Raw genomic sequence first — 25,138 nt, forward strand, 5'->3', positions numbered from 1 at the left:
TTTGTTATAGTTAGTTCTGGAACATGCAAAAATTAATCTAGACACAGACCTTATAATCGTCACAAAAGTTAACTCAAAATGGACCACAGACCTAAATATAAAATACAAAACTATGAAACTAGGAGATAACATAGGAGAAAATCCAGAGGACCGTGGGTTTGGCAATGATTCTTTAAACGCAACACCAAGAGCATGAGCCATGGAAGAAAGAATTGATAAACTGGATTTCATTAAAATTAAAATGTTCTGCTCTGTGAAAGGCACTTTCAAGAGAATTAGGAGACAAGCCACAGTCTGGGAAAAAATATTTGCAAAAGACATATCAGAGAAAGGAATGCTGTATAAACATACACAGAACTTTTAAAACCCAACAATAAGAACACAAACAATCTGATTTAAAAATGGGCCAAATGCCTTAACACACACCTCACCAAAGAAGATACACAGATGACAAATAAGCATATGAAAAGATATTCCACATCACATGTCAACCAGGAAATGCGAATTAAAATAACCATGAGATACCATTACGCACCAATTAGACTGGTCTAAATCCAGAATATTGACAACGCCAAATGCTGGTGAGGGTGAGGGGTGGCAGAAATAATCATTCATTGTTGATGGGAATGCAAAATGGTATAGCCCACTTTGTTTGTTTATTTAGTTATTTTGAATTTAAATTTTACTTGGTTAACGTGCTATGTTAACCTAGTTAAATATGCAAAATGGTACAGCCACTTTGGAAGGCAGTTGGGCAGTTTGTTACAAAACTAAACCTCCTCTTACCATATGATCAAGCAATTGTGCTCCTTGCTATACCCGAAGGAGCTGAAAACTTATGTCCACACCTAGATCTGCACACTGCTTATGGCAGCTTTACTCATAATTGTCGAAAGCTGGAAGCGACTAAGATGTCCTTCAGTAGGTGAATGGATACATGAACTGTGGTACGTTCAGACAATGGAATATTATTCGGTTTTAAAAAGAAGTGAGCTATCAAACCACGAAAAGATGTGGAGGAAACTTAAATGCGTACTTTTAAGTGAAAGAAGTCAATCTGAAAAGGCTACATAGTATATGATTCCAAGTATGTGACATTCTGAAAAAGGCAAAACTATGGAGACAGTAAAAGATCAGTGGTTTCCAGGGATTAAAGGGGAGGGAGAGATGAACAGACAGAGCACAGAGGATTTTTAGGGCAGTGAAACTACTCTGTATGATACTTCAGTGGTGAATACATGTTATTATACATTTGTCCAAATCCAGAGAATGTCCAACGCCAACGGTGACCCATAATGCACGCTGTGGACTCCGGGTGATAGGTCAATGTAGGTTCATCAACTGTAATAAATATATTGCTCTGGTGGGGGATGTCGATAGCGGTGGAAAGCTATGCATAGGTGGGGGCAGACAGTATATATGGAATCTCTGTACCTTCTGCTCAATTTTGCTATGAATGTAAAACTGCTTTCAAAAGTAGAGTCTAGGGGTGCCTGGGTGGCTCAGTCAGTTAAGCATCTGATTGCTGGTTTTGGCTCAGGTCATGATCTCATGGTTGGAGAGTTCAAGCCCTGAATTGGCTCCTGCGCTGACAGTGAAGAGGCTGCTCAGGATTCTCTCTCTCTCTCTCTGCCTCTCCTGCGCGTTTTCTCTCTCAAAATAAATAAATAAAAAGTAAAGTCTATTAAAATATTATAATCAAAACATCTGAGCCATAAACTCAATAAATATTTAGATTATAATTTAGAAAAAAATTGAAGCCTCGGAGAGCCTGGAGTTAACCAACTTAAGAAAAACATGCTGATGGGTGTGCTTGGGTGGCTCAGTTGGTTAAGCATCTGACACTTGGTTTTGGCTCAAGTCATGATTTCATGGTTTGTGCGTTCGAGCCCCGGATTCTTTCTCTACACGTGCTATCTCAAAATAAATAAACTTAAAAAAAAAAAAAGTGCTCATTTCCTACAGCTTCTTTTCCCACTAATAGAACTTTATGTCAGGCCACTTAAATGGTACTCAGGATGTATCCTGCTTTTCCAATGGGGTGGGGGTGGGGGTGGGGCACAAGCAGCTGACCTCAGGTCTGTTCCTCTCCTGCTTGCCCCTACCCAGGTGTGGTACCACCAGGCCCAGGGGCCTCTACCTGAAGTCCCTTTCCTTTAAGCTGTGGCTGGGCCTTGAGTCAGGGAAATCGGCAAGGAAACAGTTGCTGTAAAAGAATCAGGAATGCCTGCAGTGTGCTTCTTACATAGCCAACAGCTCCTGAGAGACAGGAAAAACATTTGAGATGCAGTTATTTGGGTCTGTTGTTTTATCATTGTTTCTTAGTAAAACTAGTTCTTAAACTCTTAAAACTGCTTGTAAGCTAATCAAAGCGGGAAATTATTCTGTGCCATGCCTGAGGTGGAGTGGGGGTGAGGGTGGAGAGTTGGTGGATGAGGGGAAGGAGGAGCCAAGGGCTGGTGCCCTATATTCATTCATTCCGTAAATTCAGGCATCCAGTAGTGAACAAGAAACACAAGTTTTCTGTTTCTATTCTTGAAGTGGGAAATACAGGCAATAAACAAAGAAACAGGTTATTTAACAAGATGATGTTAGAACAGAATAAGATATGATGGGCATGAGGTGGGGACTGGGAGGCTGAGGATTGGGACAGGGGTACTTTATTAAGCGTGTGGGGAAGACCATTGAGCAGGCAGAGAACAGAATGAGGTGAGGGTGCCAACTGTGTGAGGGTCCCTAGCTAAAGGTACGGTCAGTCTTAGAAAGGGCCCTTCTGCCTTCTCTGGATAACTCATTTATATACCAAGGTGGCAGAACAGGTTATTTTCTTTCTTTCTTGCCTCCTTCTTGAAATGAGACACAAACCCATTCCTTCTTTGGGGCTGGGTACCTGGTAAATCTGACTGATGCTGCTCAAGGCTTCACAGAGAAATTCTTGGCATATATCAAGACAAATGAGATCATATGTATATATGCCAGCCTAAGCTAAGGAATGGGATAAGTGCTGTGGAGTTCAAAGGGGAGAAGGGCAATTCACAGGGCAATAAGAAAGATGTTTGGTAATTAGATGTTTGCCCTGCTATACAGATGTTAGATAAAATTTATCATTGGTAATAACTCTCATTCTAGAAAAGACACCCAATTTAGATACTTCTAGGCAGTTAAGGGAGGGGCAAAGTTTCTCTTGAGTTCCTCAGGGTCTGGATTGCTTTCAGTTCAAAACAGTCCACATGACAAAGTGGCACATTTTGGGGACACCTGTTCTGAATCCCTTCATAAGTCATCAGCAAGGATTGCCAGGTCTCTGCCCGGCATCCATCCTGGAGGAAGTAAGCCATCCCAAACTGTCTGGTGCAGAACAACGTCTCAGGTTGGGAGTTCTAAACTTGTAGTCCAGGGCCTTCAGCTCTAATGATAAGATTTCAGTGTGTAACAGCACTCCAACCGTCTTAAGGGTTAACTTGCTTCAAGCTTATGCACACTTTGCTTGCTGACCTAAGTCCCTTGGTCTACAGCAGAACCAGCCTAATTTCCTTGAGATTTGCCGGCCTTGAGGAATGAAGGCCCACGCTCTCCCAGAAGATAAGGCCTTACTACAGTCACAAACAGCCGCCGCTGACTCCAGCAAGTCCGTTTAAGGTCACATCCACACACGATTAGCTGCCTGGCACCTGCTTCTCTGCACTTAGCTCTCCTCCCTTTTCCAATGCCTTCCCCTTAAAAACCCTCAGGCTTCGCCTGATCGGGGAAGACGGTCTTTGAGAAGTTAGTCTACCATCTTCCCAGGTTGCCGGTTTCCTGAATAAAAAAATAACCTTCTTTTCCCACCGTTACTTGTCTCTCGAATATTGATTTTCCAGCAGGGAGCAGCTGAACCTGGGTTCAGAACCTGTTCTCTGTCCAATAACAAGCCCGCGCAAACCGCTTGTGCATTTCCCCGGGGAGTGTCTAGAGCAGTCACTCTCAAAAGGGGGCGACGTCTCCAGAACAGCGATTGGCCTAAGGAGTCCACGGCCACGCTCCTACTACTGGGAAAACCGACAAGGTCAGCTTCACCACCCCTTTCCCGGTTGTGAGGGCAGAAAGAAAAACCCCCGGGACCCTCCCAAGCGCGGCGTAAACGCATCTCTGCTAGGTGTTACGCCTAGGTTCGGACTTTGGCTACTCGGGCCACACACGGGCCGTCGCACCGAAGGTCGTCGCGGGCTATTTGCTCGCCAGTCGCGCAGCATTGTGGGGCTGGTAGTTCCTGTTGGTGCGTGGGTGCGGGCTGCCGAAGCCACAGAACTACACCTCCCAGCAAGGACTCCGGCAGCAGCAGGCGCACGTTCTGTGCGTGAGCGACCACACTTCCGGACGAGCCGGGGGGCGGGACCGTGGCGGAGGCTGGAGCTTGGCGTCGGGATGCAGCGCCCCGGGCCCTTCAGCACCCTCTACGGGCGGGTCTTGGCCCCGCTGCCCGGGCGGGCCGGGGGCGCGGCCTCTGGCGGAGGCGGGAACAGCTGGGGTGTCCTGGGTTCCCACGTGCAGCCTCCCGGGCGCACGCAGTCCGGGACCCGCGCCGGCGTCGGCGGTACAGGTACCTACGGCGGGGACGCCAACGGCGCCTGCCCGGCCCCCTCCACGATGTCCAAGGCCGAGGAGGCCAAGAAGCTGGCGGGCCGCGCGGCGGTGGAGAACCACGTGAGGGTGAGCAGCTCCGGGCGTGGGGCTCCTGTGCTCTGCCTGATGGGCTCCTGTTGCGCGCTCTGGGCGGGGGGTGCGTGAGAGGAGAGAGGGTGCACACTTTATCCGGGTTTAGATCCCCCCCCCCACCCCCGCGCTTTTCCTTGCTCCTTAAAGATCTTTTAGATGTGGAATCAGTTGGGGGCGAGTTTCCTAAAAGTTGAGCTTTCTAAAAAGACTCCTTGTCCGGCGGGGTAACACTTTGCAAAGTGGAGTCTGGTGGTGTCTGATGTGTTTGGAGTGGGGCTGGCGGGGACTTGCCGTGCAGCTTCCTTATCAACAAATGGCAAATGGTGAGTCCTGAGGCTGCCAAGAGCTCTTCATCGCTTTTCATTGTGCTGGGGAAGTGGAGAGCTGTTTTGAAAATTGCGTTGAAATTTCACTCCAAGGAGGTTCTTAGCGTGGCGCGCGTCCGGTCCTGAGTGTACTCGCTAGCGAAAGAGAGACAGGAAGACTCAGGCTTTAAACCTCCTGCTTTTCACAGGGGTGGGTGGGCGCTTGCATTTTGGAGGAAGCTGTTCTATAAGGTTGGGGCGCAGAGATGTCTAGGTGTTACCGGTAAGGTCGTGGCCCCACTTGTTAAGTGGCGGGTGTGGTGCTGTTTAGTGAGGTCTCTTAATCTGAGTGGATTTGCTTTTATCAGTCAGGTTAATTATCTTAATTGTGGTACTTCCTCGGAGCCAAGTGGAGTATCTCTGCCCTTTGGTGGAGTTTCCTGGGCTCTGTTGGGCTTTTTGTCTCTCTTTTTATTTCTTAGAAAGTGGTATCAGATTCCCTCTCTCCTTTAATGATAGTTCTTTACGTTTACATTTGTTAATGCTTCAGCATATAGAGTTACTTTCCATTGATATATGATGTTTGATCCTCAAACAGCTCGACTAAGTGGGAGGGACCAGTGTGGTAACTTGTTTCTATCGAAACATGTTTTGTAGAGGAATGCCCAAGGATCCTCCGGGACCCAAACTGAGTGACTCCTATTCCAGTGCCCTTCCACCAGCTCCCCAGCTGCCCTGTTCTGGTGTATTTTGTTCTAAGTCTGGTTAGCAGTGGAGTTTTCCATGGGAATTCTCAGAGACAATGCAAAATGTGCAGTCTGGCTCTGCTTTTGGGATTCAGTGCCTCAGCTGAAAAATTGGGACAGTAAGCTGAAATTTCAAAATGCCTGTATAAAGTGAGTAATTAATAGATGAGTAAATGAAATCTGTACATACCTTTTCCTATTATTTACATTAATACTTGCTGACATTAAGTATTCTTGACTTTCGTTTTATAATGTATTTGCTTACATAAAAATCTGTAAGCCCCCACCTGAGGCTAGAGCTACAAAACACTGGATTCCAGCCACATTATTCTGTGAAATTACCGGGTGATCATGGGGAGAGCTTCATTGGCACTTTGGGGCACCTCACACCAATCTCAGTTGCATCTGCTTTGCCTACAGAGCTTCTTCCTGAGATGCTAACATTACCTGAATTTTGTATTTTCTGCTTTTAAACGTTGATTTGTTCATTTCATTCGTTTGCCAGGTATTTGAGTGTCTAATATGTGTCAGGCAGTTAGTGTGGTGGCCAGAAATGTTGCTTCAGGGAGAAGGAAAATCATTTCCTGTATACTCCTGCAAACAGGAGAGTTCAAATCTACACATTTACTGAACATAGTCATGTGCCTGATTGTCAAGGCTTAGCTACTAGCTGCCCTCTGGGGAGTTAGGGGAGAGGGGTGTCCTTTGTCCCAATCTAAGCCATGTTTTTCTTCTAGTGCCTTGTGTCTTGAAATTGTTCACTTGTGTCAGTTTATCAAGGTGGTCATGTGCCAAGTCCTGTTGGTCCCACCTTTGGAATGTTGTTAGAGCTGACCCTTCCCTTTGACCTATCACCTTTACCAGTTTAAGCTCTCCCCATGGCCAGAGGATAGCAGTTGCCCTTATCTTGTCCCCTCTGCCAATCTACCAAGTGATCCATTATCATCTTCTGAAGCGCTCATCTGCTCTTGTCACAGTGGCCCTCAGGTGGCCTCATTTTAATGTCCCTGTTAACATCTAAAGTATCTATTGCGAGCCCGGTACTGGGCCAGCTGGAGAGAATGCACGGAAGAGAGGCTGTGGTTCTTTTCCTGAAGCCCACAGTCTTGTTTCCTTCTATAATCCTTTGTCCTCCATGTACCAGAACATTGGAAAAGTCAGACTACTGGCATAGAGTGTGTTTTAACATCACTACACTTTACCTAGAATACTCGCTCTTGTCCTCTGACCTTGCCTGTTAAAGTCGTATATGTCCTTCAGGGTTTGGTTCATAGACCATTTCCTCCTTTCGGTTTTTCCTTAGCCTCCTAAGTAGCAGGGAGATCTTTTCGGTTTTGTAGTGCTTTATACCTCTTAGATGCTTTATGGTGTCTTATGTTCTAGTCATCTGTATGTTTATCTCTCCTATCCTCCTAAAGAGTAAGTAAGCTCTTAGTGGATAGTTAACCTTATCTTTGCTCAATGGTGGTTGCAGCAGGGCCTGCCTGGTAAATGTTGGTTGAGTTGGTGGAGTGTGGACACAAATATGGAGGTTGTGGTGGCCCTTTGCTTAGTTAGAATCTCTGGAGTGTAGGGTTTCCAGTTGCCCAGCCCATTGGTGTTCCACTGTGGTGACCACTTCCACATCTGGATGGATGGAGAACCTGGAGAGTTCTCAGCTGAACCCTTTGGGTAGCCACCCTGACCTCAGATGTGCCTGTTCCTGGCAGTATAGCCACGCAGGATGGGTTACCATGCAGGGCCATGTTCTCCTGAAGGTCTGTAGCTCCCTTTGTTCCCTTTGGAGCCTGGCTTTGTTTCTTTGACCGGCTTAGCTTGAAGTTGGTGAGCAGTAGCTCCAGTTGGTCAGCAGAAGTGTTTCATATGACATGTGGTCTGGTATTGCCCATCAGAAGGGGCCCGTTCCTCCTGAAGAGCTTGCTTGGCAGCTGCCTGCTGTTGGGCCACCTCACAGGCAGCCTTTGGCTGTCTCTGTTTCGCTTTGGCTAGGACACTGATTCCTGGGCCAGTCATTTGATTCCATGGTAGGAGAACCACGTGGTTGAAGAGCTTGCGCCTGGCAGGCCTCTGTCTGTAATTCCTGGCCTCCTCCACAAAGGGAAGAGTCTTGCGTAGAGCTTGTCTGACTCACCAGAGTTCATCTGTGTGCCACCTGCCTGCTGGGAGCCTGTGAGCGACATCAGTGTATGGTAATGAGGATGACTGTATAGCTAGAGCTGTCAGCTCCGGGTCAGGTGTGAGAGTCAGGTCAAGCCTACGTAGGCCTCAGTAAATTAAGTAATTTTCTCATTCTTGAAGATACCCAGCTATTTTTTTTTTTTAAGTTTATTTATTTATTTTCAGAGGGAGAGATGTAGAGAGAATCCCAAGCAGGCTCTGTGCTGTCAGATCATGACTCGGGTGGACATCAAGAGTCGGACGCTTGCCTGGCGCCCCCAGATATCCAGCTATTTTGACTGTTTTTGTGTTGTGACCTACCATTCACTTGTCTTGAAGACCTTACTGTTGACGTTTGCGCAGGTAGCTAAATGACTACTGGATGATGCATTGCCTTCATGAGGGCATCACTGAAGGTGGAATACTGACCCAGAACAAGCTCTCTTCTGAGGGCCCCATGGTGGACTTGGTGATTTGGGAACTATGAGTTAGTCAAAGTGATTTCCATCAGGTAGCAAGCACAGAGGCTAATGGGTAAAGCCATCAGTAGGTAGAGGCCCAGCTGGAAGTGCTTTAGTGGCTGGGATATTAACATTTCATTTCTTTTTTGCAGCTCTCTCCGCTTGTTGGTCATGCTTTCTAATCCTTTACAGTTTGAGCTGTGGTCTTGCTTTGAGAAGGACTGTATCAGATACGGGCCCAGGGGCTAGCATTGGGTGTTCGTCCTGTGGGGAGTGAGGGGTGTTGGCTCTAGCTCTCAATTTGTCCTGAGTTGCCCCCAGGATTTTTTGTCTCCTATGAAGTATTAAAAAACAAAATTCAACAGTAAAATTTAAAGATCTGTTGGCTTTATTCAGTGGTTCATGAATCGGGCAGCATCCAACCTAGCACATAGACAGGAACTCCAAAGAGCTTTGCAAAATGAAAGACTTTTCTAGTCAGAAGGGACAGGACCTAGGACTAGGCATAAAAGCAGGTTGGTTATTACAAGGTCACTTTGCTATAGGGGATGGCAGAGTTCTCTCAGGAAGATTACCTAGCTAGTGCTGATCAGACAGTTCCTGACTGACTGGCTTAAGATTCCCTTTCTGGAAGAGCCAAAACTGTAATTAAGTCAAGTCTTGGTTTGGTGACCTGGGGCTTAGCATAAGTGACTCCATTTGGGGCCTTTTTTTTTTTTTTTTTTTTTTTTTAACACTCGCTGCTTCCTGTCAGGCAAAAGATTTAGCTTACTTAAAATGAATGTGCAATTTAAGCTGGCTTTACAAAAATGTTCTGCAGGTGAGTACTGAAAGATTCCTGGCCAATCCCCAGGGGCAGTCAGAAAGGAAAAGCTGTACAAAAAACACAGAGCCTAGGTATACCCTAAGAGTGAAAAGCAGAGTTTTCTAGCTTCAGTGACTTCTCAGGGACTAATCACAGGCATCTTCAGGTTGGTGGCATCACAGGGAAACTTCAGGGGGGGCACCAAGCCCGCCATCTAGAGCCTGCCTGAAGTGAGCAGAAGGGGTAGAGTCCAAAGTAACCTTTAGGGTGATGCAGCCTGGCCAGGTCTGAGGAACCAGAGAGGGTCCCTCAGGACCAGTCAAGAGGGTCCTTGGCTTCACACAGGATCAAAATCAAACTCAAGCTGGTAGGAAGTGAGAGCAGAGTTTATTGAATAGTGCGAGGGATAGATTATAGCAGACCTGAGTGTCTGGGAGACCCAGGAAGGAAAGGAGAGAGACTCCCATTTTTGCTTGGGGGCCGGGGTTTTTATTGAGGACAGTGGCCCTGGGGTATGTGCCTCTCAGGCATCCTGGAACTGGTCAAAACAAGGATGAGTGCAGGGTGCCTCTGTGGCTCAATTGGTTGAGCATCAGACTCTTGATTTAGGCTCCCAGGGTTGTGGGATCGAGCCCCGGGTTGGGCTCTGCTGAGCGAAGAGCCTGCTTGGCTCCTTGGGATCCTCTCTCTGCCCCTGCCCTACTCTCTAGCTCTTTCAAAAACCTAAAAATAAATAAAAATTAAAAAAGAAAAGGATGAGTGCCCAGGTATTCCCCATAAGTCACTTATACCTATGCCCTGGAGCTAGGAGTCTCCGAAAACCCTTCATGATGACCCCACCCCATCAGTACTTAGATGTTATCTATTGTGCTAGAAGACTAAAGATACCCTGAACTCCCTGACCTTTACAAGGAGGACATACTTTTATCGATACCCTAAGGCATGTTTAGGGTGGGGGGGTGTACACAGTCCTAGGGATGAGGTTGAAGTGGTGGTGGTGAGGGTCCAGAGCCGATGGCCAAGAAATCTTGCGATGTCTTTGGTGCCAAGGTGCCTTTGTTAAAGCATGGGGACAGGACCGGTGGGCCAAAGAGCTGCTCTGGGGTTCGAACTGATTATATACCTGGGAGTTTGGGGGGAGGGGGTGTGTGTAAAGGCAGTGGGAAGTTCTCAGACTTTCATATGCTGGTGAAGACTCAGAAGATACTGGAGGTCTTGCTTTTTTTGAGCTAAAGTTATTTTTCCCTCTAGCAAAGTATTAACGTTAAGACCATGGGGAGTTCCCGGAGGAATGTTTTACTCTGCCTATCTCAAGTATTTGTCAATGGGCTGCAGGTTATAAAGAAATTTAATTTTATCTACATTTTCTTGCCATTGTTCCCCACATCACTATGGAGGGGGAGGGTGATGTTAGGGTGTCGGGAAGCTGAGTCTGTAGGTTTCGGGAGATTGCCTTTTTTCTTGTAAATCATTAAAACAGTTGCAAACTGGGGCGCCTGGGTGGCTCAGTCGGTTAAGCAGCCGACTTCGGCTCAGGTCACGATCTCGTGGTCCATGAGTTCGAGCCCCGCGTCGGGCTCTGTGCTGACAGCTCAGAGCCTGGAGCCTGTTGCAGATTCTGTGTCTCCCTCTCTCTGACCCTCCCCTGTTCATGCTCTGTCTCTGTCTCAAAAATAAGTAAAAACGTTAAAAAAAAAAAATTAAAAAAAACCCAAACAGTTGCAAACTGATGGAGACCCACGTCCTGCACGACTGTGATCTCTGTCAGTTTGTTTTTCCCTTTGCTTTGGTCTTGGGCGGCCAGAAGTGCCTGAGGAATGTCACATATCCCACCTGGAGAGAGGGGTCTGGGGTGTTAGCTTGTGCTTTGCCCTCAGTTTGCCTTTGGCTCCCTCATCACTAGCAAGAATAGAAGCAGGAAAAAGCGAAAAAGCAGGGTGTTTTTCCCTCCCATGGGGTCGCTTCAGTTTCCCTGTCTGAAGGGGATGGCAGACGTTTTGAAATAGGAAACCACATCAGCATCCGTCCACTTGATGCCAGAAGGTCCCTATTTTGCACAACGCTGCCTCAATACGGGAAGAGGGTGAAGCTTAGTTAGGATTATGAGAGAGTCTTCACCTGCAGTAGGGACAATGGGTAAGAGTGCTGTGAGTACAGAGGACAAGAAACAGGCCTCAGGAGCCTGCTATCCTAAGAAAGGGGGAGAATCCCTGTGAGCAGACGAGCGGCAGAGTAGGGGCCCAGCCGGGGTCAGTTAGACCACAAACAGCAAAACAGGGTCAGGGTACTACAATTAGGAACTAATGTGGAGCTCACTCAGTTCCTAAGCAACTTCCTGCCAGACTAAGGCAAAACAGCTAGAAACCAGAGCAAAAGCTACCATTCATTAAGCACTTACCGAGAATATTTATTAAATGTTAATATAAGTCAAATCTCACAACAATCCCTTGTGACCTCAACCCTAATTATCTCCGCTTTAGAGAAGAATTCAACACCATAAGGCAAAATTTAAGGAAATGAGCAAAAGACATTACTAAATATCCTTTCTTTGGAATGGCCTTCCACTAGGCCATTTACAACTCTGTGGAGAGACCTTTAACTTGTAGAACACTCTTAATGCACGTAATTTTTGTTCATAGAAATGCAAATTTTATGAGAGTCAACTGATTATTATCCTAAGACTCTTGTAAATTCATTTCAACATTTCTTGACTGCATATGAATTTCGGTTCTAGGGTTTTTCCTGTGGACAGGTTGTAACATCTTTTCCCATTCACTCATTAATTTAATGAGCTAAATGAAATCTATGACCTATTCATTTTATATTGACATAAGTCTCGTAATTTTCTTTTTTTTTTTTTTAAATAATCTTTTCACAATATCAGTTACCTCCTACATAACCTTACTTTGAATAAGCAACTTCAGGAAGTTCAGTATGCTGAAATATTTTGTGTCAAATTTCTTAGAGTTCCAGCAACTGATTAACAACTCATTGTGCAAGGGGAAGCCCATAGTGAAAATTTTTTTGCTGTAAATGATGAAGTTTTGGGGTGATGGTGGGATGGTCCGTAGCCGATGGCCAAGAAAGAATTCTTGAGGAAGTCTTTGGAGCAAAAAGGTGATTTTATTAAGGCACGGAGACAGGACCCTGTGGACAGGAAGAGCTGCACTGGGGTCATGACAGGTTACTCACTATGTATGTGTGTGTGTATATATATATATATATATATATATATATATATATATATATATGTGTGTGTGTGTGTGTGTGTGTACATACATATATGTGTGTGTGCGTATGTGTATGTATATATATATATAGGGATATAGAAGTCTCTAAGGGATTTTGGAAGCAAGGTTTCCAGGACCTTGAGGGGCTAGCTGTTAGCTAGGGAAATGCCATTTTTTACTGTTTAGTAAAACCTCAGTCATGAGACCTTTCAGATGTATATCGGTAGGCAATAAGTTGAGAGTATGATTGCCAGCGTATTTCTTGGGGTGCTTGAGATTAAGGAAGTAGACTTACAGGTTCCTGAAGGTTGGGACAATGTTCAGCCAAGGTTCTCTTTTGCCCCTAGCAAAGTGCCATCATGGAGACAGTTGAGCTCCTAGAGGGGGGTTACTCTGCCAGTTTCAAGGACTTGTCAATGGACTGTAGGCAGTAAGGGAGTTTAATTTTTCATTTGCCTTAGTTTCCCACATCACCATGGCAAGCACTTAAACCCCTTTCCTTTGTTCTTGGGTAGCCAGGAGTGTCCAGGAAATATCACACATATTTCCACCCTGGGGGGCGGGGGGTGGTGGTGGTGCCAGCCTGTATTTTGCCCTCAGCTTACCCCATGTTCCCTCATCAATGAGCAAGACAACAGGCCCCGAATTAAGTCACTTGTGTTAAGCCTGTATCACCAAAAGAAGATTTAATTACATTTTCAGCCCTCCCAGAAATGGAATGTTCTGTTAGTCCATCAGGAATTGTCTGCTCGGCACTAGTTAGTTAATCTGCCTCAGTGGCCCCTACTGTCTCCAAAGGAAAAGTAACCTGGCAATAACCAGTCTGCTGTTTTGCCTGCTGTGACTTCCTTGTTCACACTTCCTTCTGGCTGTAAAAGTCTTTCATTTCGTGTAGCTCCTCGGGGCTCCTTTCTGTCTGCCAGATTGAATGCGGCCTGACTTGCTCAAATAAATTCTTAAAATTTTTAATGTGCCTCAGTTTACCTTTTTAACAGGAGGAAATGGTGATGTTAGTGTCAGATGAGAGTAGAAGGAGCTGTTGATAAACTGCCATGGGCACTAGGCTAAAGTACTCTCAGTTGGTTCTGTTCAGTGCTTATGTTGCTATCAAATGGGCACAGCACCTTGATCTAGGAAGTGGGCTAAAGAGGGCATCACATATGGTATTAATGAGTTTTTGTTTTTCCTCTCCTTTTTTTGGCAGAATAACCAAGTGCTGGGAATTGGAAGTGGCTCTACAATCGTTCATGCTGTACAGCGAATAGGTATGCTCTTGGGCTGTCTGGATGTTTTGTGGGGGCCACGGGGATGAAGATGTGGAAGAGGGGGATGGAGGGGGGCACAGCATTGGCACCTGCCCAGCTCTGCTCTTCTGAGAGGTATTCTTGGGCCTCTTCAGCCAACTTTGGGGGATGCCCTGGCTTTGTTTACTTTGCTGATGTGGAGGGTAGGAGCTGATTTAGGAGGAGATCTCAACAGAATTTTAATCCTCATCAGTGGTCCTGTGTGTGGCCCCTGGGGCCCTGAAGCAAGGCTTCTAAAGCCTTTGGGTCCCTCAGTTAATTTCAGGTGGACAAACTGAGCTCAGAGCAGGCTCGCCTGTCCGTGACCCTGGAGTGGATATGAGGCACCCAGAGTTGGTGGCTCCTTCCTGCAGGTACTGGCTTACTGATTAGGGTGTCTGTCTCTGAGCTTAGGAAAGGCTCTGGAATTATCAGCCCCTGTGGCTGCTCAACAGGTTTTACTGCCCTGCTTTTGTTTGTTAAAACAAAGCCCAGGAGAGACTTGCCTGAATGCTGATTGCTTCTTCTAGGTGCCAAGGCGGGGGCAGTGCTCAGGAGACAAAGTCCAGGAACACTTTGTCTTTAAAAGAGTGGCTGTGGTGCTGGCGTGATGGCTGCTGGAATCCTTATTGCCTTAACACGGGCTTTTGTGTTACATACCTTTCTACCTTACCATTGAGTGTGTGGAGGATTGCAGGGCAAAGGAATTACTGTGCATTTCATAATAGTGGCTTCTGAACCTCCCATGTTGCAGACCCAATGAGTCAAAAGATTGGAACTTTTAATAAGGTAGTTTTTTCTTAAGATCCCCCCCCCCCTCACCGAAATGCACAAATCCAAAAAGAATAAGTAAACCCTGTTTAACCGCCCTCTGGTGGCCTATAAATGATTATATGTTTTATGCATGTAAAGTTCTCCTTTTTCTGTGAGAGGCAATATAAGGAAGTAGTTAAGACTGGAGCTAGCTGGACTGCATGGGATATCAGCTCTGCCACCTGTTAGTGATAAAACTACCCAGTGACTTTACCTATCTGTGCCTCCGTTTCTTCATCTGTAAAGTGGGAATAATAATTGCAGCTTACCTTTGGGTTGTTAGGATGAGAAGAGTTCACATGTACAAAAGTCTTTGAATATTGCCAGGTACGTAGTAGTAGCAAACACCTGACATAGCTCTATTCGTAGTTAGTATTTACTCCTGTCCCTGTCTTGTGTGTGCGATGTGTGTTCACAAACTTTCTCACCAAGGCTGGGGACACAGAATGAAAGGCGGCTGTCAGTGGGGGAATAGACCTTTCCTTTTTTTTTTTTTTTTTTTTTTTTACCTTTTTTTAAAAATTTTTTTCTTTTTTTAACATTTATTTATTTTTGAGACAGAGAGAGACAGAGCATGAACGGGGGAGGGGCAGAGAGAGAGGGAGACACAGAATCGGAAGCAGGCTCCAGGCTCTGGGCCATCAGCCCAGAGCCTGACGCGGGGCTCAAACTCACGGACCGCAAGATCGTGACCTGAGCTGAAGTCGGACGCTCAATCGACTGAGCCACCCAGGTGCCCCAGACCTTTCCTTTTCTGTTGGATCTTGAGCAGATGTGCACCTGACAAGAAAAATAAAGTGAGGAGAGTGAAAAACCACCAACATGGCTTTTGTCTCCACAGCTGAAAGAGTGAAACAAGAGAATCTGAACCTTGTCTGCATTCCCACCTCCTTTCAGGTATGTCCTGCTTTCCATTCTGCATCTTGGCACTTGGCTGCTGAATCTTCTGGGTCCCGAGGACATGGAGGTGTGGCTTTGGGTTGTGTACCAGGGTTGCTGTAGGTGGGGGAGCCAGGAGCAGGAGAGGAGTTTATTTTCTGAGGATTGCTCCTTGGAAGTGTGGCCTTAGACGCATTCACGTACTCACTCTGAATATTTGAGTGTATCCTGTGGCAGCACGGCATAGTATATGCAGTTTTAAAACTCTTAGCTGGTTGGGTATTTGCTCTAGTATCTGGAAACGACATGCTTTTGTTGCTATTTAAAATTTTTTTTCAACTTTGCGTAATAATTCTCCACGGAATGGATGAATGGAAGTGGGTGTTTGCTGGTTTTTTTATCTCCTTGCTCCCCAGTTCACAGGCAGCTTTCTCTCCTAATCCTCCAGTACAGTTACATTTTGGTGCAGCATTACTCAGTGTTTACAGAGTTGTGATTGTCCAAACTACAGCTGAACTGTGTCCTGTGCTGTGATTATTCTTCCTTAACCTCCTTGCTACTTTGTTTTCCTGCAAGTGAAGTAAATGTTGCCTTTGTTTTTTTCATTTGCTTGGTTATCTACGTGCACTTTACTAATTCAGGCCCAAGCTCTTACCCAGATGGGAAAATCTCACTTCTTTCTGGGTATTCCGCTCCATCCATCTCGTCTTGGCCGAGTCTCTGGGTCTTCGGGGTTGGTAACGTGTTACATAGCTTTGCAGTCAGGAACCTTCCTTCTCTTCTCCCCTTTTGGATCGCCCTGTTTCTTGGTCCTGTTTCTCCTCATTTCTCCCTCTGCTCCACCTCTTTTGTTTCCTTCAGTTTTGGTGAAGTACATCCTTTGGGAAGCTAAGTTTGTGGGATGCCAAGTCGTTGACAACTTTGGATGTCTGAAAATGTCTTTAAAAATTTTTGTTGTTTTAATTTTTATTTTACTTTTTTAGAGAGAGAGACAGAGGATATTAAGCAGGCTCCACACACAGCACGGAGCCAGATGCGGGGCTTAATCCTATGACCCTGGGGCGGTGATCTGAGCTGAAATCGAGAGAGGGATGGGATGCTCAACCCGGGGGCCCCTGAAAATGTCTTTATTCTAGCCTTTCTTGAAGTTGGTTATTTGGCTTAGAGAATTATATACTAGATCTTTTCTGAGGAAGTTTGAAGGCATTTCTCTATTGTGTCATTTTGCATTTGTTGTTAAAGGAGTTTGATGCCATTCTGATTCTTGATCCTTTGTATGAAACCGGTTTTTTACACTCTGAACCCTTATACCCTGATATTATCTTTTCCTTGTGTCCAGTGTTCTGACATTTCACCATACTGTGTCTCAGTGTGGGGTTCGTTTTCTTCTATTCTTCTGGGCACTTGCTGGGACATTTCATTCTGCAAACTCATACTCTTTAATTTGGGGGAGGTTTTTTTTCTATCATTCCTTTAATTTTCTTGCCTCTGTTTTCTGTGTTTCTTTCTTTCTAGGATGTTTGTCTTATTCTTGGTGCTCGTGGCCTGTTTTGTCCTATTATCTTTTTAGTTTTGTCTTTTCTAACCCTTCTTTAAAAAAAAAAAAAAGTTTATTTATTTTTGAGAGGGGTGGGGAAGAGGGGGAGAGAGAGAGGGAGACACAGAATTTGAAGCAGGCTCCAGGTTCTGAGCTGTCAGCATGGATCCCGATGCCGGGCTCGAACCCACGAGCTACGAGATCATGACCTGAGCCAAAGTCGGATGTTTGACTGACTGTGCCACCCAGGCTCAGCCTAATGATTTTGTCTTAACCTGATTACATCTGTGAAGACCCTATGTCCGAATAAGGTCACAATCTGAAGTACTGGGAATTAGGACTCCAACCTGGTTTTTTTTTGTTTTTTTGTTTTTTTTTTTCAGGGGAACGCAGTTCGTCCCATAACTCATGTTATGAGTGTGGGAAGCTCGTGTTGTTTGTGACTCTGATTTCCCTGTGTATGCAGGGCCACACTCACAGGGGACCCGTGTGGAGTTCAGTCAAAGATGGGGAGAAGGGAGAGTTGTAGGACTTGCAGATGGGAGCAGGTCCTACCCCTATGGTTCCTGAGGTCAGTGTACAGAGTTCTCCATGTTGTGGACAGGGGTACGGACTGTTTAAAGCTAGGGCAGATCCTGGCCAACAGGCACATGAAAAGATGCTCAACGTCGCTCCTCATCAGGGAAATACAAATCAAAACCACACTCAGATATCACCTCACGCCAGTCAGAGTGGCCAAAATGAACAGATCAGGAGACTATAGATGCTGGAGAGGATGTGGAGAAACGGGAACCCTCTTGCACTGTTGGTGGGAATGCAAATTGCTGCAGCCACTCTGGAAAACAGTGTGGAGGTTCCTCAAAAAATTAAAAATAGACCTACCCTATGACCCAGCAATAGCACTGCTAGGAATTTACCCAAGGGATACAGGAGTACTGATGCATAGGGGCACTTGTACCCCAATGTTTATAGCAGCACTCTCAACAATAGCCAAATTATGGAAAGAGCCTAAATGTCCATCAACTGATGAATGGATAAAGAAATTGTGGTTTATATACACAATGGAGTACTACATGGCAATGAGAAAGAACGAAATATGGCTCTTTGTAGCAACGTGGATGGAACTGGAGAGTGTGATGCTAAGTGAAATAAGCCATACAGAGAAAGACAGATACCATATGTGTTCACTCTTATGTGGATCCTGAGAAACTTAACAGAAACCCACGGGGGAAGGGAAGGAAAAAAAAAAAAGAGGTTAGAGTGGGAGAGAGCCAAAGCATAAGAGACTGTTAAAAACTGAGAACAAACTGAGGGTTGATGGGGGTGGGAGGGAGGGGAGGGTGGGTGATGGGTATTGAGGAGGACACCTGTTGGGATGAGCACTGGGTGTTGTATGGGAACCAATTTGACAATAAATTTCATATATTGAAAATAAATAAATAAATAAATAAATAAATAAATAAATAAATAAATAATGCTTATTGTCTGGGAAGATGAGGGTCCCAGGGCTTGCAGAAGCCATACAACACTTACTCATGGGGCTCCTTTCATATGCTGGACTATTTGTTTATTTATTATTTATTTATTTTTTATGAATATAATTTATTGCCAAATTGGCTTACCTACAACACCCAGTGCATATCCCAACAAATGCCCTCCTCAGTGCCCATCACCCATTTTCCCCTCTCCCCTACCCCACCATCCACCCTCAGTTTGTTCTCTGTATTTAAGAGTCTCTTGTGGTTTGCCTCCCTCTCTCTCTGTTTGTAACTATTTTTTCCCTGTCCCCTCCCTCATGCCCTTCTGTTAAGTTTCTCAAGATCCACATATGAGGGAAAACAGTGATACCTGTCCTTCTCTGACTGACTTATTTCACTCAGCATAATACGCTCCAGTTCCATCCACGTTGCTGCAAATGACATGATTTCATTCTTTCTCATTGCCAAGTAGTATTCCATTGTATATATAAACCACATCTTCTTTATCCATTCATCAGTTGATGGACATTTAGGCTCTTTCCATAATTTAGCTATTGAGAGCGCTGCTATAAACACTGGGGTACCCGTGCCCCTAGGCATTATCACATGCTGGACTTTGGATGGGAACTGGGATGGGTGGCTGCTGGTGGTGGTGAGGAGGCAGAATTCAGTTGGACATGGTGATCACTGAGGATATGCGTAGTATCATAGGGATGTGAGGCTCCTATGCATGGGAGGTGTTAATCATCATCTCCAGTGCCCAGTGTGGTGCCTGGCTTTTAGGCACTCTGTACGTGTTTGTTGGATGAATTAATGCTACATTTACGTGGGTCATTATTTATAATTAAATGGTAGAGAAGTAGAGATAATGTGCCTTTTAGAGGAAGGAGAGCCTACTCCTTGCCCGGGGAATTGGGGAGGGCTTCCCGGGAAGGATGACATTTGAGTTGGTCACATGGGGCGGGAGTTTGGGAGAAGGTAGAGGAGGAATGCCAAGACCTCAAAGGACTCCTTTTAAAATTGTTATCGTTAATAGCATGTTATTATATAAGATGACTTCAATTCCGTTTATAAATGGGCCTGTCCTCTCTGCTTCTTGTTCTTTTACCATTCTCTCTGTTTTCCTTTCCTTCTGATTCCCTTCTTAGTCCCTAGGTAAGAGAGGAAGGCAGGAGACTATTTCTGGTCTTCACTCTGTCCCTAACTTACCACTGTGACCTCTCTGGGCATCCATTTCTTCCTTAAAACAGGGGTTTGCACTAGGTAATTCCTAGAATGAACTCAGAATGATTGCTTATTTACCCAACTATTGGCTCAAATGATGCTAACTGCTCTAGGGTGGCAAGAGTATGTAAAATGTGCTCTCTCATACTCTGATTATAATCTAGATGGACAAAAAAGACATCCTTATGGAACAGTTACACTGTCCAGTGTAGACCAGTTTCCTGATACCCAGTTTTTTTGTTATATATCTGAATGCAGTTTAGTATTTCTAAAGTACATAAGATGAATAGGAAATCATAGTACATCGCACAGTTTTATTTGCATGGTAGACTATCACATTGAACTCTGTGCAGTTTGTATCATTTTTCTAACACCATCTGTATTCAATATCTGTTGCTATGGAACCAATTACTCCCAAATTTAGCAACTTAACAGCAAACATTTATTATCTCATAGTTGCCAAGGGTCAGGAATCCGCAGTGGTTTAGCTAGGCGGTTCTGGCTTCGGTCTCTCATGAGGTTACAGTTAAGCTGTTGGCCAGGGCTGCGGTCATCTCAAGACTCAGCTGTGGTTCCAGGCTCAGTCATGTGGGTGTTGCAGGCCTTCATTCTTCACAGGCTGTTTGGGAGAGGCTCTGTTAGTGTCTCCAGGACATGGCAACCTTTTCCCCTGCCTTGTGTGATAAAAGAGGGGGCGGAGGGAGGAGGGAGAGATCTTGCTAGAGCATGCCACCCTTACCTACTCCCCGGCATTCTTTATAAACCAATCCCAGAAGTATCTGCATCGCTTCTGCTGTGTGCCATTGGTCCCGCAGACCAACCCTGGGACTCTGTGGGCAGGGATTATCCAAAGGCATGAAGACCAAGAGGTGGGATGGTCATCTTAGAGGCTACCTTCCAGATTTTCCCGTTGTTCTTATGGCATCAGGGTCTGGAATTGGGATGGTTTCTCAGCGCTACTTTTGGAGAAATCTAGGAACTGAGAAATAATTCTGCAATACCATGTTTGTTGTTTTCTCCCTTCATTATGTATTTATTTTGAGAGACAGAACAAGAGAGATCAGGGGAGGGGCAGAGAAGGGGAGAGAGAGAGAGAGAGAGAGAATCCCAAGAATCGATGCTGGGCTCAAACTCACAAACCGCGAGATTGACCAGGGCTGAAATTAAGAGTCAGACATTTAACCGACTGAGCCACCCAGGCTCCCCAGAATCATGGAGTTATTTTTGTTTTGAATTTGCTACTTTCAGTCAGTGTTTTATTTTAGCTTTTTATATGGAAATTTTCATACCTCAAAAAGGATAAAGAACCACATAATGAACTTTCATGTGCCCATCACCCAGTTTTAGTAATCACCAATTCATGGCCAATTTTTTTAATCTGTACCCCATTCTCTTCTACCTTGGCTATTTTTTTTAAGTTTATTTTTGAGAGAGAGAGAGTTGTATGTGTGCGTGCAGGCAGAACAGGGGCAGAGAGAAAGGGAAAGAAACAATCCTAAGCAGGCTCCATGCTGTCAGCATAAAGCCCAGTGTAGGGCTCGATCCCATGAACCACGGGTTCAGGGTTTAAATTTCCCCTTATTTGTCTTATTGTTTAAAAATATTTTTTTATAGTTTGTTTGATTAGGATCCCAACAAGGCCCATATATTGCAAATTCCAGGATCTTTTTGGTTTGACTCTTAGGATTTTGGGTTTGAAGATTGACATTGGTCATTTCATCCATCCCAAGAAAACTTGTCAAGGGTCATGTGGCTGGTTCATTTAAGATTAGAGTTGAGACCTTCTGATTCTTAATCTCAGGTGCTTTTCATTTTAAACAAAATATTTTTAAGACATGCCTTTGGGAGAAAGTTTTTTTTATCCTTTGGTCCCTCTGCTTATGGTAAGCAATGACATGAATACAGATCCTTATCACTTGGATTTGGGTGGTCATACTTGAAGATTCAAGGTGTATTTATTCCAGCTATAAATCCCACTCAGGGCCATGTGGTAGCAGTAATCACTGCTCTCTTGTTTTTGGTCAGCCTCTTTGAAAGGTTATTATGAGGCACGTCTATAAAGTAAATCCCAGGTCTTTCCCAGTGTGGTGTTCTCCATTTGCTGAGCTCTTCACTTAGTCATTCTGGTCATCCTGCCTTTAATATACTCTGCGGAGTGGATATATTCTTTGGCTTATTTTTTAGTTTTAAACATTTTTTTAAGTTTATTTATTTTGAGAGAGAGCAGACACACATGTGCATGCAAGTGGGTGCGGAGCAGAGAGAATCCCAAGCGGGCTCTGAGCTTTGAGCGCAGAGACCGACATGGGGCTTGATCGCAGTAACTGTGTGAGATCATGACCTGATCTGAAATCAAGAGTCAAATGCTTAACTGACTGAGATGCCCAGACACCCCTTTTGCTTATTTTTATTCAACATTATAGCCTGGAAATCACTCTATCCATTCAGTTCCTTTTTTAGGAAGTTTTTTTTTTTTTTTTTTTTTTTTTTTTTAAATACTGTATTACCATAAGCTTTAGGAGTCCATGGCATTGTCTTTTTTTAAACTTCTTTATGTTTTAGAGTGTGAGTGGGGTAGGGGGTAGAGGGGTGGAGAGAGAGAGAGAGAGGGTGGGAGGGAAGGAGGGAGAGGGAGAATCTTAGCAGTGTCCACACTCAGCGTGGAGCCACATGTGGGGCTTGATCCTATGACACTGGGATCATGACCTGAGCCGAAATCAAGAGTTGGATGCTCGACCAACCCAGCCACCGGGTGCCCCCATGGCATTGTCTTAAATAGCAGATCACGGAGGAGGAACTCTTAGTCTGGCACTGGCGATCTTCACTGTATGCTGTTTGCCTTCTTCTGGCTCCCGGGATGAATTAACTTAGTTTTGCCATTCATAAAGCTGTGTCTCCTACTCTTAGTGGGCACAGTTGGGTTTGGGAGAGAGCCTTGGTTGGGACTCCGTGTCTGACACTTAAATCCAAAAGAATGCTGAGAATCTTTGCCACGTGCTCAGAGTAAATGATTGTGGGTGCTTTTTCTTGTCCTCCATAGGCCCGTCAGCTCATCTTGCAGTATGGCTTAACTCTCAGTGACCTGGACCGACACCCAGAGGTAAGAGAGTTGGGCTGCTTTGTCTTTCGGTCTCCTTTTTTTAGGCTGTCCCTTGTTCATGGACTCGATATCTTGTTGAGTCTTGGAGAAAGGTCAGTGAGTCATGCTAGATTTTCTCCTGGGAATTTGAATGTTAAATCTGGCTGAGGTCACTAGAGGAGAGGTTGTTAGTTTCCAGTACATTCCCTGTGGTTAACCCTGAGGGCTCAGTATGAGTGTGGTGAGGGGGGACTGGACGAACCCTGGGTGGATCCAGGGCTTCCTGTGGTCCTGGTACAGAAGTGTAAGAGCCCGTGGAGCTTACCACTAAGTGGAGGTAAGAAATAATCTTCTGAGGCAGCCACGGACATTTGAAAACAGATTACAGTTAGGTGTTATGTTACAGCAAAGGTGGTTAAACACAGAGGAGACTGAGTTGATGAGAGTGAGCAGCATACTCACAGTTAGCATTTACTGAGCCCTGCCTGTGCACCAGGTATGGGTGCTAAGCGCTATGCCGATATTAAACTACTTAACCTCCAGTAGTCTTGAGGGTGCATACCATCATTATCCCATTTTACAGATGTGAAAAAGACACAGAGGACAAGCCATTTGCCAGAGCCACGCCTTTTGTAACTGGTAGAGAGCTTGAATGTGAATTCGGATGCTTCTGGCTCTGGAGCAGTGCTCCTTAGAAGGGTTTTGTGGGGAGAGGTAAAGTTTGAGCAGAGCTTGAAGGCGAGGTGGCCAGGGCAGGAGACGGCGTTCCGGAGAGGAGTAGATGGGAGCCACGGGAGCAACTCCAGGCCGGCCCGTGGCATACGTGGACGGTGCCCAGGCTGGCTGGGCTGGCAGGGACTGAGTGAGTAGAATATGTTGGCGCACAGTAGAAGTGGTTGGATCGGGAGAGTGGGGAGGGGTTATGGCAGCTCGCAAACCAAACTGCAGAGTGGGACTCGATGGTCTACTAACCTGTGTCGTCCTGGTACCTGTGGGCCTCCGAGGGCTTAGTAGGAACCATGGGAAGGGCTTGTTGGGGGATTTCTGTGGGCAGAGCAGGGCACCGTGTGAATTCGCGTTCCACACTGTGAGGAGAGCGGTGTGGGCCGAAGGCGGGCCTGCGGCTCCTGCAAAGAAGGCTGCAGACTTCCAGGCCCCAGAGAGTCGCCCTGGTGTGGCCTGGCCCTCGGATCTGCGCGGGGCAGGGAGAAGCGGTGCAGGCTGTCTCTTCAGACCAAGGGCAGGATCTGTGAAAGGGTGGGAGCACGGTGCCGCTGAAGCTCTGTACGCTCTCCACCTGTGCCAGACCAAGCAACTTGAACTGATTTGTACCCTGAGGGTTTTTTGTACTGGTCTTTTAAATAACCATGCTTAACACTCCCACCTTGTTCATGCAGAGGTCAGTAGTGAAGAGAAGTACATAGCTTCCTTGATTTTACATTTCAAAAGATAAATGAACCCATTTTGCCCGTGACTGCTCTTGGGGTTGGTGGTGGAATTTCCTAATGGTGGCAGTGGACAAGCCCTGACAGGTGCTTTGGAGGGGTCACAGTGGGGGTGCCTCAGGTAGTGTCCAGTTGTGGATCATGTCCAATGTGTGTCAGCTTTATAACTATACATTGGGTTTTCTGTGTCTGCTTGAAACTGTCTTTCTTTTTGCCACACTAGTATGGAGACTTCTGAGTCAGTGTTTCTCAGCCTTTTTTCTGTTGCCCCCCCCAGTGAAGTTTTAAGTTTCTTTAAAGATGTTTTATTTATTTTTGAGAGAGAGACAGAGTGCGAGCCAGGGGAGAGGCAGAGAGAGGGAGACACAATCCGAAGCAGGCTCCAGGCTATGAGCTGTCAGCACAGAGCCCAACATGGGGGCTCAAACCCATGAACCCCAGGATCATGACCTGAGTCAAAGTTGGATGCTTAACCGACTGAGCCCCCCAGCCCCCCCCCCCATGAAATTTTAATGCCACAGATATACTGTGTATCTTTTTTTTCTACTTGGGGGTGATGTCACCCATGTTGGGGTTGTGTGCTCTCAAATAATTCTAGCTCATCCACAGAGAAGCCCATCAATAAGAAAAGGGAGTGAAATGTCATGGGTAAAAGCGGGACCCAGTGTGGTTTCCAGGCCTCCTGTTTGTTTCCTGGTGACCCTAGTGGACTAGCTTAACCTCTCAGAGCCTCAGTTTCTTGACTGGTTAATGGGAACAACTAAAACTAGCTAATAGGGCTGCTAAAGATCGGATGAGCTATTCCTTGTCCAAGCTTTGCACAGAGCCTCACCTCCCAAGGCTTTTAGTAGTTTCTTTGTCCCCCAATGCAGATCGACCTCGCAATTGATGGTGCTGATGAGGTAGATGCTGATCTCAATCTCATCAAGGGCGGCGGGTAAGTGTTGTGGGGACTTTCTTGCTGAAGAGTATCTGCCAGTTCATCCTGAGCAAAGCAAAGC

The 25,138-nt window shown here is 45.7% G+C and overlaps 1 protein-coding gene across 2 annotated transcripts in view; it reads left to right on the top strand.

The window, feature by feature from the left end:
- Positions 1-3,976: 3,976 nt before the first annotated feature.
- The window catches only part of RPIA (ribose 5-phosphate isomerase A), a 32,247-nt gene continuing 11,085 nt past the window's right edge, over positions 3,977-25,138 (top strand). Inside the window, exons 1-5 of one of the 2 annotated variants that reach the window (XM_042932974.1) lie at positions 3,977-4,689; positions 13,604-13,664; positions 15,337-15,392; positions 22,654-22,713; positions 25,010-25,074. In XM_042932974.1, the coding sequence (XP_042788908.1) occupies positions 4,405-4,689; positions 13,604-13,664; positions 15,337-15,392; positions 22,654-22,713; positions 25,010-25,074 (527 nt within the window). In that variant the 5' untranslated portion in view covers positions 3,977-4,404. The remainder of the gene's footprint in view (positions 4,690-13,603; positions 13,665-15,336; positions 15,393-22,653; positions 22,714-25,009; positions 25,075-25,138) is intronic. The other variant, XM_042932973.1, reaches the window with a different exon arrangement.

The sequence above is a fragment of the Panthera leo genome, chromosome A3 (assembly GCF_018350215.1).
Source record: "Panthera leo isolate Ple1 chromosome A3, P.leo_Ple1_pat1.1, whole genome shotgun sequence".
In the NCBI taxonomy this organism is placed as follows: domain Eukaryota; kingdom Metazoa; phylum Chordata; class Mammalia; order Carnivora; family Felidae; genus Panthera; species Panthera leo.